The sequence below is a fragment of the Acipenser ruthenus genome, chromosome 17 (assembly GCF_902713425.1).
Source record: "Acipenser ruthenus chromosome 17, fAciRut3.2 maternal haplotype, whole genome shotgun sequence".
NCBI lineage: Eukaryota > Metazoa > Chordata > Actinopteri > Acipenseriformes > Acipenseridae > Acipenser > Acipenser ruthenus.
Window position 1 is genome coordinate 24,737,026 of NC_081205.1, and position 15,016 is coordinate 24,752,041.

General features: G+C 36.2%; 1 protein-coding gene across 4 annotated transcripts in view; it reads right to left on the reverse strand.

Annotated features, from left to right (window-relative positions):
• The window catches only part of LOC117423232 (inactive N-acetylated-alpha-linked acidic dipeptidase-like protein 2), a 289,018-nt gene that overhangs the window by 132,905 nt on the left and 141,097 nt on the right, over positions 1–15,016 (reverse strand). For all 4 annotated transcript variants that reach the window (XM_058990195.1, XM_034038735.3, XM_058990196.1 and 1 more), the window contains one exon: positions 4,676–4,946. In XM_058990195.1, the coding sequence (XP_058846178.1) occupies positions 4,676–4,946 (271 nt within the window). The remainder of the gene's footprint in view (positions 1–4,675; positions 4,947–15,016) is intronic.

Below are 15,016 nucleotides of genomic sequence, written 5' to 3' on the forward strand. Positions count from 1 at the left end.
TGCGTGATTGGAAGAAAAGGAAAGAAACCGGCCGAACATCTAAACAATAAGCGCAGTGCATGCATGCTATTTCATAATTCCTGTTTGTGAAAATCTTCAGGCAAAAGGCAAGGGCTGCCAATACACCTCACTCTTAATGCAAATTCCTGTTAACACTTTTACTGAGAAAGAATTACTCCTATCAGAACCTAGCATGGAAACACAATACCAGAGGGTGTTAAAGACACAAAGAGTGAGGCCTGTATCTTCCTTTTTACAGATAGAAGGACAGACCCTTTTTTTCTGAAATATCCATTCCAGGAAACTATTTTATAAAAAATGCAAATGAGAAAAAAAGGGAATAAAATGAGGGGTTCCAGTGGCTCATCTATATTGTACTGGTAATATTTCAAGTCCTACTCACAGCAACTTGGCCAGGGGCCCACAGAGAGCAGTGCATTGGTTATTGTGCTCCTGCTGTATAAGGGAGGTGAATTAGATAGGGCTAGTTCATCTCATCATGCTCCAGTGACCACTACTAGCCAGGCACCTGACAAGTCCATGTGGAGACTCCCATGGTGGAGCTCTGGGCATTAGCTTGTTGACCTTTGTTGATAAGGTCAGTGGGTGAAAAGCGATGATTGGTTGACAGTGGGAACAGAGGTTGTCTGTTGATCACCACTTCTTATGATTGGTGCATGGGTTGCAGTGGTTAGCTGACAACTGAATTGAGTGTTTCAAATTACAAGAAAAAATAAATGCCAGAAGTCATCATTTGCATGGCTTACTTCCTCCACCAACTGGATTTGGAGCGAGTGATTTCTGCTGGTACACAATCCTGACTGTGGCAGGCTAATTCTAATCAAAACAAATAGAACTGATATAAAGTCTTGGTGGCAGACAGAAACATATTTTAACAATAGGTACAGTCTATATCTGCTTTAACTTGCTTATCCTCTGAAATATATAAATAGCAGAAGGCATTTTATATCTAAATCACTGGATTCCAAGAACTCTGTTTATTTATATTGTGTTTTAAAGAACATTCCTCAAAGGAACACTTCCTGGCATTGACGCAGGTGTTTAACCAGCCATTATGCTGAGATAATCCAATAAAGAACAGAAGGGGATGAGAGGCTGTTACGAGATGCTTGCATATTTTGGTGTACTATAATGGTTTAAAATGTTTGAATAATAAAATGCAAAGAAAACACAAACAAATCTTTAACTTACTGTTACTGTCCATGTAATGTTATCAAAATGTTCAAATATGCCGCCAAAGTAACAAACGTAAAGAGAACTGTATGTTACCTTGTGTAAATGAGTAGTGGAGGCACAATCTTAGGACTACTGCTGACTCCTCAGTTCACATCAGTCTTGGTTTAGGTCTGTTTAGACCCTTTAGTCTTGTTATGGCCCATATGGTGTGCCATTTTGTTTTTCTATCTGATCTTTTTCACAGTTGTTCAGGTTTGCAAATGGTTTTGAAAAATAAATTTGGGCAGCAATGTTAGAGTTGTTTTTGCCTGATACCAGTACAGTTTTGGGTGCTGTTGTGCTCTATAAAGCCCAAAACCGCTGTGATGTGACTGGCTTAAATGCTTTCAGCAATGTATGATGACATTTGTAAGCGCATCTCCCTTGAAGAACACACTAGAAATGTATCATTACGGTATCACAGTATGAATGTACAATGCCACAGCATTAACCCCCACTGTCAGCAAGAGTTCCATTTGAAGCAAATGGGTTTTACTCAGCAAATATGAAGTGCTTTTTCAGGCTGCCAGCTACTTGTTACAAGTCTTTCCTCAAGAGATATTACAGGTCGTCACAATGTCTTTAAAGGAATAATTAGAAAAGTAAATGTATTTGATATCAAACAGTAGATCAACACACAAAGCCAATTCTAGCGTTTATTTTCTGCATTAGGTAGAACAAATACGAACTCAGCACTTAAAATGAATGAGCCTAAAATGAATGACCTACAGTCAAAGCATGTCTGATTACCCTAGGGGTGTAAGAAGAAGCATTATCCAATAGAGATGTGACGTCATTACAGGTGGAGCATTTACTTGGATCTTTAACAAGCATTCAGAAACAGCTTACTTGTTTTCAACTGCCATTCAGTAGCACATACTGTCGTTTCCTACACAATAGAGCGAGTCCTTTAACTGTTTTTGTAATTTGGTATTATTATTATTATTATTATTATTATAATTATTATTATTATTATTATTATTATTATTATTATTATTATTATTATTATTATTATTATTATAAAAAATCCCTTTACATTATAATTGATCATATTTCAATATTCTCTGTGGAATTTTAGAAACACTGTTGTTATTTAAAGACTGCATTTTATGACTATCATCTTCCATATATAGTGCTGTCAATCCTTTTTATTTCATAACAAAAAAAAAATTGATTTGCCAGAACACTGCCAGCTTGGGTTTAAACCCAACAAAAAGACTACCAAGCGGTGATAGAGGATCTGTAAGGGCCACAGTCAGGAATGTGGGTCTGTGAGAGAGTGACAGCTGCAATATCGATTAAAGCTAACTGTCAATCAAGCTATGCAAGTAAACAAGACAAGTCTGGCAGGTTTGAAAAGGGCTTGACTGTCTCTATATGAAGATTGGTGCTGTTTAATGACGAATTGCCATAGATACACATCTAAGAAGGGACACTTAGCGTGGAATCAAACATAGCCAATGGTGGCTACCAAAAGACCACTAGGGAAATCAAACATAGCTGATGGATGCTACAATGGGATTACACACAAATTTGGTGGTGCTTAAAAGGGTTTTATTGGTTTTGACAAATAAACGTATAGTTCACTAGCTGCTTTGGGCTTGGGTTACTAGAAAGGCACTATTGCAAAGGCTACAGGGGTTCATGCAGCTATCAGTGGGACTTTTAATTACTGCTTTACTATTGACAATTTAATATCAGACAGCTTAGGCTAAGCAGACTATGATCATGAGAACCGGAAGCTACTCATGCCATACCTTTTATTTTATTTAAAAAGACTATGGGTCTGGGATATAATTCTATGATCAAAACAGTGGTGGAAATAAACTTATAAATCCAGCTCCATTATAGACCTATTCTACAGTGTGTATGGTATATTGGGATGCTAATAAGGGTCAATAAAAAGCCAACAGCAGGATTTATAAAGATATACTGTAAGCAGTATTTTAAAACAGATCATTATCAATGCTACTTAACATACTTAGATTATTTTTTTATAATTATTGGTTATTTTCTTTGTTCCCCCCTAATAACGTATAATTTAAAGTGCAGCTACCAGTTACCCAATTAATGCCTGTGTAGTAGGTCACAGGTCTGACTGCATCTCGGCAATTTGAGTATGAATGCCCTGCAGTACAGGAATAAAGATATCAAGAATAAACAGTTTTGCCTTTTAATATGCAGCATTGTAATTAAACATATATTTAAAAAAAACGAACTGGTTGAAACAAACAAACAAACAAAACCTAGACCACAAGTCTCACTCAGTGTATTTTTACAGACTTGTGATTGTTATAGTGTGCTGGGGTTAAGACAACATCCCTCCTTTTATCTATAATTTGGCTACAGATACATTACACAAATTCAGTATTTGCTCCATCCAAGTGACTTTCTCAATGTGAATTACTAACACATTCCACTCACTTTAAACACTCTAAAACATGAAATGTGCACTGACCTCTCTCTCTCTCTCTCTCTCTCTCTCTCTCTCCAAGACAAGGTACATTATGCCATCTTTTCACTGCCTACTGCATTACAAAGGAGTCCCAAGGTATACCATCCATCACACTGGCAATAAGTAGTTTTCTAGAGTAGATTTTAGATATTACAAATACTATGTATTGGTTATAACAGCCCACAAATTGAATACCTCATAAAAATTGGCTCATGATGGATGAGCAGGAGCAGCTTCCGAAGAGATCTATATTTGCAGAACAAACCCTGATTTCATTGTATTGCAGCAGGGGCTTTGGTTTCCCAGAAAAAAAGCATGATGTATTTTCTTACTCTCCAAAAGAAGTTCATTTTAAAGTTGATAACGTTTTTGTGATTTTTGGTGTTGTTTAACAACATACTGAATCCCATTTAGTCTTGTAGATACACACATACAAATAAACTGCTCCTACTACTTACTTGTTTTAATCAAGTTTTTTTTTTCTGATGAAAAACGTTCAGTCATTTTGTACAACAGTTTATTTGTTGCCAAGCAGTGAGGAGGTCAAATGTACAGTGTAGATGCCTGCAGAGGGAATGTTAGTGACCACAGGATACTCTGTATAATATATGCCAGTTATTGTAGTAATTACAGTATAGAGACAGAATGCATACAGCACTTACCTGCAGTATAATAATTACCTAAAGCCAAGATAATGCTTTTGATGACATTTTAGATAACATGACTATACAAAAACAAAATAGAGAATGGCAACATAGAAATTATAATAGAAATGTTATACAATGTTGAGAACAAGCTGTAATAGGTTCACCATCAAATGCCTTTCATACAGCTGTAGGTCCAACATGTAGAAACCCCTAGAGACTATACATGTTTTCTATTTATTTGTCAGTTTATACTATATACTCTATCAATCTGTTAGCATGTTAAGTATCTTGATGAGATTAAAAAAGAGGGCAATGTAAAAAGAAAACACTTTAGTACCTCCAAAACTCCCTTTGCAGAGTAGGCAGCATAAGAGTACAGCTGGTCAATATGGTAAGGCTTAGTATCAGTATCACATGGTTGTCCATTTGGAAGAAAGCACTGGCCTCTGTCTTTGTCAGTGATGGTGTTTGGGGTGGAACCAGGCAAGCTGAGAAGAACAGTGTAATTAACTAAGTGGACATCTGTTAATCCCAGTTCAGTCCAGCGCTCTGCGAGTGATCTGGCTAGGGACGTTTCTTCTTCTTTAGCAGACAGCTGTTTGAAATCTCTGAAATAAAAAGGCAGAGTAATTTATTTAACAACAGCAATGCAATTTGTTGCCACAGTAACTGATGGATGTTAAGTGGTGTCGCAGGTGACGCTGAACTAGTTATTCCATATAGTAAAACATTAGACTCCATTGCATGGAGGATCTCAGTAAGCTACAGTAAATGGTTCATCAATTGAATCAGATTCAGTTGTATTGTGTCTACCAACTGATGATGTGAGGCAGAACAGTAATTGGATACCAGAAAATATGAATAACAGTGAGTTTTGGCCTCCTTCAGTGTTCTGGATGGAAGGCGTACCTCGCAAAGTGACTCTGTGCGAACAGAAGGGAATGTATAGTAACAATGTGTACAGATCCAGAACTATTGTACATGGTGCAGAATTAACCCTGACACACAAATTGAAACATAATCCTCTTGTTATGTGTGCATGTAATATGTGCCAAAGCAAGACATCAGTGACTGGGCCCAAACTTTGTCCAGCCTGTAGTCATTTAGCTAAACACTGTAGAATCTTGTTTGAATGTAATGATTCTGAAGGAATTTCTTTCTCTCATCTAAACGTAGATCCAAAGGATATTAAGAGGATTGAATGCATAAATTGTGAAGGAGGTCATTTAGTGAAATGGGCACATCTAGGTAAATTGGAATGTGTAGAATGTGTCCCAGCTAAACGTGTCCAAGTATCTTGTAGGTACGAAGTGAGGAAGATGGAGTCTCACACCTGTGATGCTAAACTTTGGATAAAGGGGCCTGTTGTCGTTTTCGCGGAACCAACCAGAGCTGAACCCGGCACAGAAGTTGAAGCCTGCTGGGAACGCTGGGATACGCAGGACATGGACTAGGTAATTTCAGATATGGAATGTATTATAAAGTGTCAAAGATATTAGGAATGATAAAGAAAGAGTATCTTTGTACCACTAGTAGGTGGCTCTCTTGCTCCATGAAATAGGTCAGTCTACACATGGTCTAATTAAACATTTAGCAATCTGAGAATTTTTAAAATATATATATATATATAATGAACGATTTACCACTTGCATATCTTATCTTCAGAAAGCATGACGCTTGATAAAAAGTACCATTCCGGCAAAAAGTGAACGTTAATAACACCGACAAATTTATGTTTTCCAAAAACAAGATAAGAAAAGAATTCTATACAACAATAAATTAACATTAAAACTGAACAGCCAAGGTCTTAAGAAAAGAAATCCTGTCTCGGCTGGATTTTGTATGAACAAAGAGAAGGGTCAAGCCTAGTTGAATACAGTTATACTGGCCTATATTTGGATTTAAATCTTAAGAGGGATTCACCAAAGTAATATTATAGCAACTGATAAACAGAGGTAAATTAATAGAAAGATTATCTTATAATGAAACAGGTTCAGTGCTAATTGACACTGTTTATAGTTCATAACAGTTATTTCATAAGATTAATAATATGTTGCAAGTATTTGCTATAATGAGAAAACATATTATTTACAACTGACAAGTATTATTGCTTGTTCACGACTTTGCTGTAGTGATAAGAAGATTAAAACCTGGAGCAGTATTTGATTTACTTAAATGGGAAAATGGTACAAGTTTATTCTTCTTTCTATTGAACAATAAGACTTCTAGACATTATGATATCCATTGAATTATAGAAGTTAAAAGGTGTTGTGTTATGTTTTTGTGTTAAGTTTGTAATAATATACTATAATGTACCTTGTTATTAATCCACTATACTATTGTCTAATGATGGTAGATGGATTCCTTATAATGTGGTGATTTGAAACTGCTGCAGTGAAAACAGGGCCTCTCTTCTTATCTAGAAAGAGGGAATGTCCTTGGGTTCCACTTCAGCAGAGCTGCAAGCCTCATGTAGATGGAGTGTTAAGGTTTAAGGTTAAATTTAGTGAAACTAAATGACTTGAATATTGTATGAGACTAACTTTTGTCAAATACTCTGTTAGACAATGGTATATGGAATCAAAACTGACTCATTAACAAAATGCTGAAACAATATGAAGTTAAAAGAAACACATACCTTTAATTTAGCATAATATAATCACTTAGAAGATGATGTCACATATTAAGAACATCTCTCATATATAACACATATAAAATTAGTGTTTTGCATGCAGTAGAGTTTTTATATTATATTATAAACCAAGATCCTGGGAACCTTGGTTCACTTAACTTTTCAGATAAAGGAGGGGAGATCATAGGTTTGGAGTTAGACAAATATGAAGTATTGAATTTATTGAGTACATGACACCTATTAATTCTGAAAAGTTAGTCCGGATCTTTTGAAAACTATCATTTGTAAAATGGATAAGAACTGTCCCACCTGATTAATGATTGGATTTAATTGAGGCGCCCCATGTATTCCAATGAGACGAAAAACCTATTTAACTCCAGAGTAATTTCAATGGAGTACCACACTCATCCCAGACAGGGCAAGGTGGTCCATCTTCTGCAAACCAAAAACATAATTGAACTGATTTAACTCAGTTTAATGTTGCCTGGTGAAAACAGTCATATCCTTTTACGATCTATATTAATGGGTAAGCATTAATCAATTATTATTTTATCTCACATGTATTGCATGTATTGCTATAAGGGACTCACGCTATGTTTAGAAAATAGGAGAACATTTGTTGAATGTGCTGAAAGAGGCTACTGGGTGTATTTAGTGTCGTGGTCGTGGCCAGGCCTGCAGGCTGCACGAATACATAAAGATGTATTAAAGTGTTAACGTTAATATCTGTTAAGACACTGGACTGCCCAGAACGTCTGTCAGCTGGGGATATGAAGTAGCCTGTAGCTACTCAATCCAATATTTAACTGTTAATAAACCGAAGGAGTACTGATCATACTCTGATTCGTAAAAACACTTTAGATACATGAGTCTGTCAATTTCTTGGGTACTATATTGGTCATCCGAATATACTGCGGGTCCAGAGCACGAACTATATCCCACTAGGAGTAATAACATCTCTGTCCTCCTAACGTCTCCCCTGAGATAAGAGTGTGTGCTGAGCAAATAAAAAGAGTACGTAAAGAAATCTGAACACGCGGATTTCGTGGCAGTGGCAGAAACATAGATTACATTTAGATAGAGATTTAAGAAACTATTACGTGCATACAGTACAGTAGTTGATTTCTAGAAAGGTTTTTACTGACCTTATTACGCTGGCATTCTTCACGCTGATTACAATGGAATGGTTTAATTGTAATGTTGCTCATAGGAATATGCTTATAGTTATAATCTGTGTAAGTCATTCATTTTGTTTTAATATCTGAGAGTCAATGATATTCTTCTAATTTATGTAACTGCTGATTAATAATGGTGATTGCAAAGTAACATGTCTGTGATTGTGAGGTATGATGATTAAGTAATGGGGGGGGGGGGGGATTTGGAAAGTTCTGGAAAAAGCTTCATATTTTGGAGGACCAATTGTTTTGAAAACCAATAAAACACAAGACAAAGATATAAGGCAACATTTATGTCAGCAGACAGGAAAGGTGGCTAAACTGGATTTCAGGTTTATATGAAATATAATTACACCCCAGGAACACAAGACAACTAATTTAGAAACAGGCAATACCAGTAATAATAATGAAAGCCTCTACTGAAAACTGGAAAATCAGAGCCTTTAGTAAGACCTGTCTAATCCAGCACGTCTACATACTGGCATTCTGTATTTGGCATGATTTTTGGGTCCCAACTAAATTCCTACTGCCCTCTGCAATCTGGACCCTGTCTATTTTGGAATCCAATTTTTTTGTCATGTGATTTCTATTTTCTAAGTAAAAAAACTAGAATAAAAAACAAAACAAAAATCAAGCACGACAGTGTGTACATAACACATGTCCTGGCAGTCCCATTCTGAATTGTGCAATTGTTCAACAGTAAGTACAATGTTTACACATCCACACAATGAGCTATCTCTTGAAAGAAAATGTGCACTTAGCAAAAAAAATGAACGCTTACCAAAGCCAACACAAAAACAGCCAAGTGAAAAACTCAAAATAGTAATGCAAACCATTTCAGACATTCAAAAAATGAAAACGCCTACAGACAAGTTGAATGCCAGTAGAAAGTGCTTCAATCTCGCATGCACATAAAGTACAAACAATTGCATTTATTTTCTATGAGAATGGCTTAAACAGGTGTGTGCTAATAACAGGCAAGGATTTTGTTGAGGCATTGTTGTGTTTGAAGTTTTCTGAGGCATTATTCCGTTCATTATACTGTATGCACAGTAATAAAGTATTTTTTTAAAGCATAAAGTATTTTTTTAAGCATTGAAATGGTTCAAATAGTTTTTAGGTGCAGTATTAGATTTTTTTTTACAGTAACTCTGTAATCCAGCAAACTGTCTAATCCGGGATACTTTTTAGGTCCCAAGCAAGGCCAGATTGGCCAGGATTTACTGTATAATACTGGTATTCTGATGTCGTCGCCCTACTTTGTAAAATAAATAATATACAATTAAGTTTCCATATGGCTATGTGTTAAACTTCCTTTTCAGGTCCCTCAGGAATGAAGTCAGTAATTGATCAGTTCATTGAATTGCTTGTACAGTATGTACTGTAACAAGGCTGCAATTGCATTTGTTTTGTCTTTACTAGCACATACAGAATGGAAATCTGATCCCAAACTGGAGCTATGTGTGCAGTCTTCCTAGTGCCAGTCAGAAGTCTGGAAGCTGGTTTATGAAATATGAGGCTTGGCAGTGTGGTGGTGGCAGCAGCTTTATAAAAAGAACTGTCAAGAAAGGGTTAATTTGTTTTGTATGACTCCTGCGACAAAGATAACCACACAAACACGACTGAGGTGGGTGCATTTGCAAATGTATACAAGCTCCACAAGCTCCATAATATACGATTCCTAATATTAAAATTATATGAATAATCTACTTCTTCTAAGTCTGAAGATATAAAGGCCATACGGAAATACCAATGTTGAAATTAGCTTTTGTTGAGAATTTGTACTCTTGATCTGCAGCTAAAATTAAAAAAAAAAAAAAAAAAAGCCTGGCAAACAACTAGAAGTGTCTGGAAGCCTGGCAACCAGCTTGCATCCCTATCACCTATATCCCTTTTTTGTGTAAATACAAATTATAATCTCAGTCCTGACTCACTTTTATTGATATTCTGCTCTCTTAATTAACTGGTGTTACTCAGCAATGATTGGCAGTTGGTATTTCTTCCCCTGCGATGGAAACGGTCACCAAGGTTATATTCTGTGAAGACGGTGGTATTTGTTATTGGCTTTCCAGGTGTACTGAACTGTACATTTTTATTTTATTTTTACTATTGATGATAATAACTGCAATATTGAACTCTGCACTTTTTGTTGCGGTTGCAGTTGTTGTTACTTTCACCTTCCTTCTGAGGATTCTCTCTTTTTTATAGCTGACAAAAGGATGTGAGATTTCACCACATGATTCTCTCACTGATTTAAAATCACTGACATTTGTCCTTCACATTTGTAAACAGTCTAAAAAGGCAACACAAAAAAGCTTTTGACACAGAGGGGGGGAAATACTGCTAAAACCAGAACTTGCATATTTGATTAAAAACCAACTCTGAGCTAAACCAAATGCATTAACAGATACAAACCCAAACTTTTTTTTATATCAATAAAATTAGGTTGAGTTGTAGGGTTGGTGGTTAGATGGGGAAGAGTGGATGTCTTTGTTCAAAGTCTCTGTTTAAAAATGTATGGAAAAAATACATCTAAAAAATTTAACAAAAGACAATTGACTAAGATATGTGTTTTGTCCCATGACTTGAACCATGTCTTCAGTCTCCTGACAGCGACAGAGTTTTGTTTCTGTGTTGTTTCTCAGATGACAAAACTCCAAAGTTAAAGCACAGTGCCCTTCTGAGCACACTTGTTACACAGCCCTACAGTACATGTTGTTATGTTATCCTTCATGACAGAGAATCCGCAATGTGGATGATTTAAATTGCAATTTAACAGACAAATTAATGATGGATGATGAATTTGGCTGGAGACCTTGTCCACGGGTGCTGACAGCTATCCGCAGTGCTGGGCGACTAGCGAATACATGATGACATCACGTAGTGCCATGGTTAGGAAGTGGCTCGTAGGAATGTAAAAAACAGAGAGCAAAATACAATGCAGTAAGAAATACTGCAAGTCTCTGCAGACAGCAGAGAGAGAGAGAGAGAGAGAGAGAGAGAGAGAGAGAGAGAGAGAGAGAGAGAGAGAGAGAGAGAGACGCTTTTTAGTGGCTCAGAGAAGAAAGGCCATTGAATTCTATCTAAAGAGAGGCACAAGAAAATGATTTGAGAGATTGAATCTCTAGGTTTGAATCTCCTAGATTTCCTTGGAAGACTCACAGGTTAATTCTTATAACACAGACCTGCCACTAGTGTAACAGCAGCTGGATCTGGAACAGAAATCAAGGGATAAAATGAACAAATAAAGCAGCTTTCCCTAAATCCTGAGATTATTTTCATGGCAGGATACAGCAACATGTTTAGAAAGAAACAAAACACATACACACAAAAAAAAACAACACAAAAAAGAAACCAGACACCTTAGAACATAGCAGTTAGTCGAAGTAGGAAACAGTGAAAGAAGGCCTGATAGGCTAAATGAGGATTGCTCTATAACCTTTCACTGTGGTTAACTAAACCAAGATAGACAATGGAAGCAGCATATTCTCTGTACTCTTTAGCAATGTATAATAATATGTATATTGAGGCCGTGTGTCTGTCAGTCTGTTACACTTGTAGTTTTACATGTATCTAGAGAAACGCTTATACAATTACAATGAAACTCATGGACATGGTTATTGTTATTTGTTTCACAATCTGAATGAACCAAGGAGGAGTCCAATTAAAAGAATAAATACATTAAATAATGCCTTGATGTTAGAGATTCTACTTCTTTCATTCAGATTAATAGTTCTTAACATTTGCAAGAGTCCTACAAAACTGTAAAAATAGTCTCAATACACACTAAAAGACATTCATGATTTATTTGCCTAAAATGTGCACATTTATTAACAGAAAAAAAACAGTGCAGATGTTTCAGCTCATGTGACCTCTGTGCTGTATATGAAAAATTAGCACTTGGGTAAATACTGTATATTGTGCAATAAAGAAGTAATGGCAGATATGGTTTTATTTTGGTGCAGGGAGGTACAGTGAACATCAAATTGAATTTCCAATATAGCTCAATAATCTTGAAATACACTAACATTTCTGACACAATTCCCCAGCAGTGCTGGAATGTCTCGTTTCATTCTGAAATCAAAGCTTTCACTTTATCCTGCTTCCATGCTTCCATGCTGTCTTTATTCACAGCATTTATGCTGTTACTATTTTGTATTGCTCAACATTTTCATTACACTCATCTGTTATATTTTCTAAAGTGACCTGCCACTATGTCGAAGCTAAATCTGGACATTTTTACCAACTTGCCTTTAAGAAAAAAGCACGCACTGCTTGCTCAGTTGTCAAGCACAAAGTAAAATGGATATAAAGAAAAAAAAATGTAATGGTTATAAAGTGGAAAAAAGTTTCTTTCTGAAATATGGAAGGAGGTTTAAACAAACGTAAAGACCCTGCTAACTAAAAGTGTTCTACAGTGGTATCCTTTACATCAACTACATATCAAAGCGAAGGGCAGAGTTAAATTATGCACCAGGAGTTTCCATATGAAATCTGTATCTCAAAAAGTTAATTGGATTTCCAAAAAACAAAACAAAACAAAAAAAATGACCAATACGTCAAACATGGTGTCTGGGACCAGAGATGTTTTTCTTTCCTGAAAAGGCAGGTTTTGGTTTTGGGAATACCGCATCTTAAATTTTACTCAAGACTGCCCTGTCCCTGTTGGAATGATTCTAAATACATAAGCAATCCAAGAGTAAAATAAGGCTCATCCATATTGCCAGGGCAAGCTGCATTTTATATGCAGGACCTCTTCAAAATAGTACATATTCCCACATGCTGCATGGCCTGATCCTACTAACTTACGCCATTGTACGCAATTAATTAGATTTGTTTTTAAAGATGAATCAGGATTATCTGTATTAAATTAACAAAGCACAGGATACAGGTTTATCAGAGGTTAAGCTTCCTTATTTGGCAGCACAATTTAGTCCCAATGGAACACAGTTTGGTAATTTCCCAGCCTCAGGGGTACAGATTGAGAACACAGCTGTTTCCTCTTATGAGTTTAAATACCTCACATATGTGGAAGGACCTTTGGAGGTGAGGACATTTACATATAATCCAATGTTCCACAATCTGATTCCGAACTGGCAGGGATATGACAGGTACATCCTTTTTGTCATACATAGTTGGTACATTTCTTTCCTTCTAACAGTTGTAATGATTATGAATGATAAAGTAAAGCGGCAAAAATAATTGTACCTGTATAAAACTTGTAAGAGTCAACTTGACAGTATGTGAAGTTGTGCTGAGTTGTTTCTTCCTGGTATCAGTAGTTACATTTATTTTGCCCTTTGAATTTGTCCTTGCCACTGCACCTGTCCTTGCATGTTCCAATCTTAAAGAAAAATCTCTAAGAAAATCTACACTGATGAAAGAGCCAGACTAAACGTGTCAGGATGCCTTATTTTGTATTATTTTTGCAAGTTGTACCTACTGATTGAGTGTTTTTGAAGTTATAGGCGAAGTACAAATCTTACCACAAAGGAATTCACAGATCTTTTAGTCTCTTTTATTCAGACATGGTTTAAGAGGTGTTTGACATTTGTAATGTGTGCATTTTGAGTTTAGAACACATTCTGAGTTTTGATGCCTGGTCAGAACAGAATGCTGTTAAACAGTGCACATCACAACAAAGCACAAAACCCCAAACATTTTTAGTGTAGTTAAGCATATTTACTGGAGTAGCAATTTGTAGTGCCAATGATGATTTACATTGACAAAGGCCAACTTATAATAAATAGTTTTAAATAGTACCCCCCCCCCCCCCCCATGTTAAAAAAGTTGATTGATTTGCATTGTAGGATCTGCAATTTGCTGGCCACGACAGACCTTGGCAAAATGACTACATTAGACCCCAAAGGCATTCAAACTCATATCAGACATTGATTGTGTGTCTCTTGCTACACCCCAGTGATTTATGAAATAGAGGATTTCGAGTAAAGTTATTAAGTTAGATGATTGTGCTACTAATTATGATAATGCACAAAAACTGTTCACATGGCATCATGTACAAATTATAGCAGTTCAAAATGTCCAATGGGTACATGGTAGATATCTGCATCTTCTAGAATACATTTTATTGTATATAGCTTTTGTCTGCAAAGCCTCGAGAAAGATGCAATTTTTATACAATGTTGTGTTGTCAAAAGGTGACGGTCTATATACAATGTCTTTAGCTTGTTTTGGTACTGAAGCGCAGGGCGTTTTAAGGCTTGCAGAAGGATTGTGTGCCAAGATCTTCTTACCATAGGAATATGTAAAACTGCTACCACATTTGTGCTCAACTTCATGAGGTATGACCCTACAACTGTTGCTCAGTGGGTGAAGGAACTGGCCAGTTTCATTCAAAGATGCTTGTATATTACACATCTGATTAAATCAAGAAACAACATATCTACTTTATACTATAATATTGGGCGATTAGGAAAAATCCTACGTTTAAATTTGCTGAAAAGTACAGCTTCAGCCTGTATAACATTATACACATCATCCTACAACTTAAAATATTGTATAATGTGTTCCGGAAAGCCAAAACTAATTTTACTGCACGACTTTGAGAGGTACTGGTTCACCAGAGCACATGTGCAATGTCCTCTTTTTGACAAGGTAATGTTGAAAAAAATGACCTGCCTAGTTGTCCTAGATAGTTATTTTTCATGTGTGGCAATTATTATCAATCTTATTTGCCCCTGAGACATGTTCAGTTCAAAAAAGCATCTGTAAGATCTCTCCACATGAGGTCTCTCGTACATTGTGCCATGTACCGCAGTTTTTCTCTACAGTTTCATTCAATTTTCACATTTTATTTGTTCTGTGTTAAGCTCCTTAGCAAAATTTTCCCCCTGGTATCAGATATGAAGCT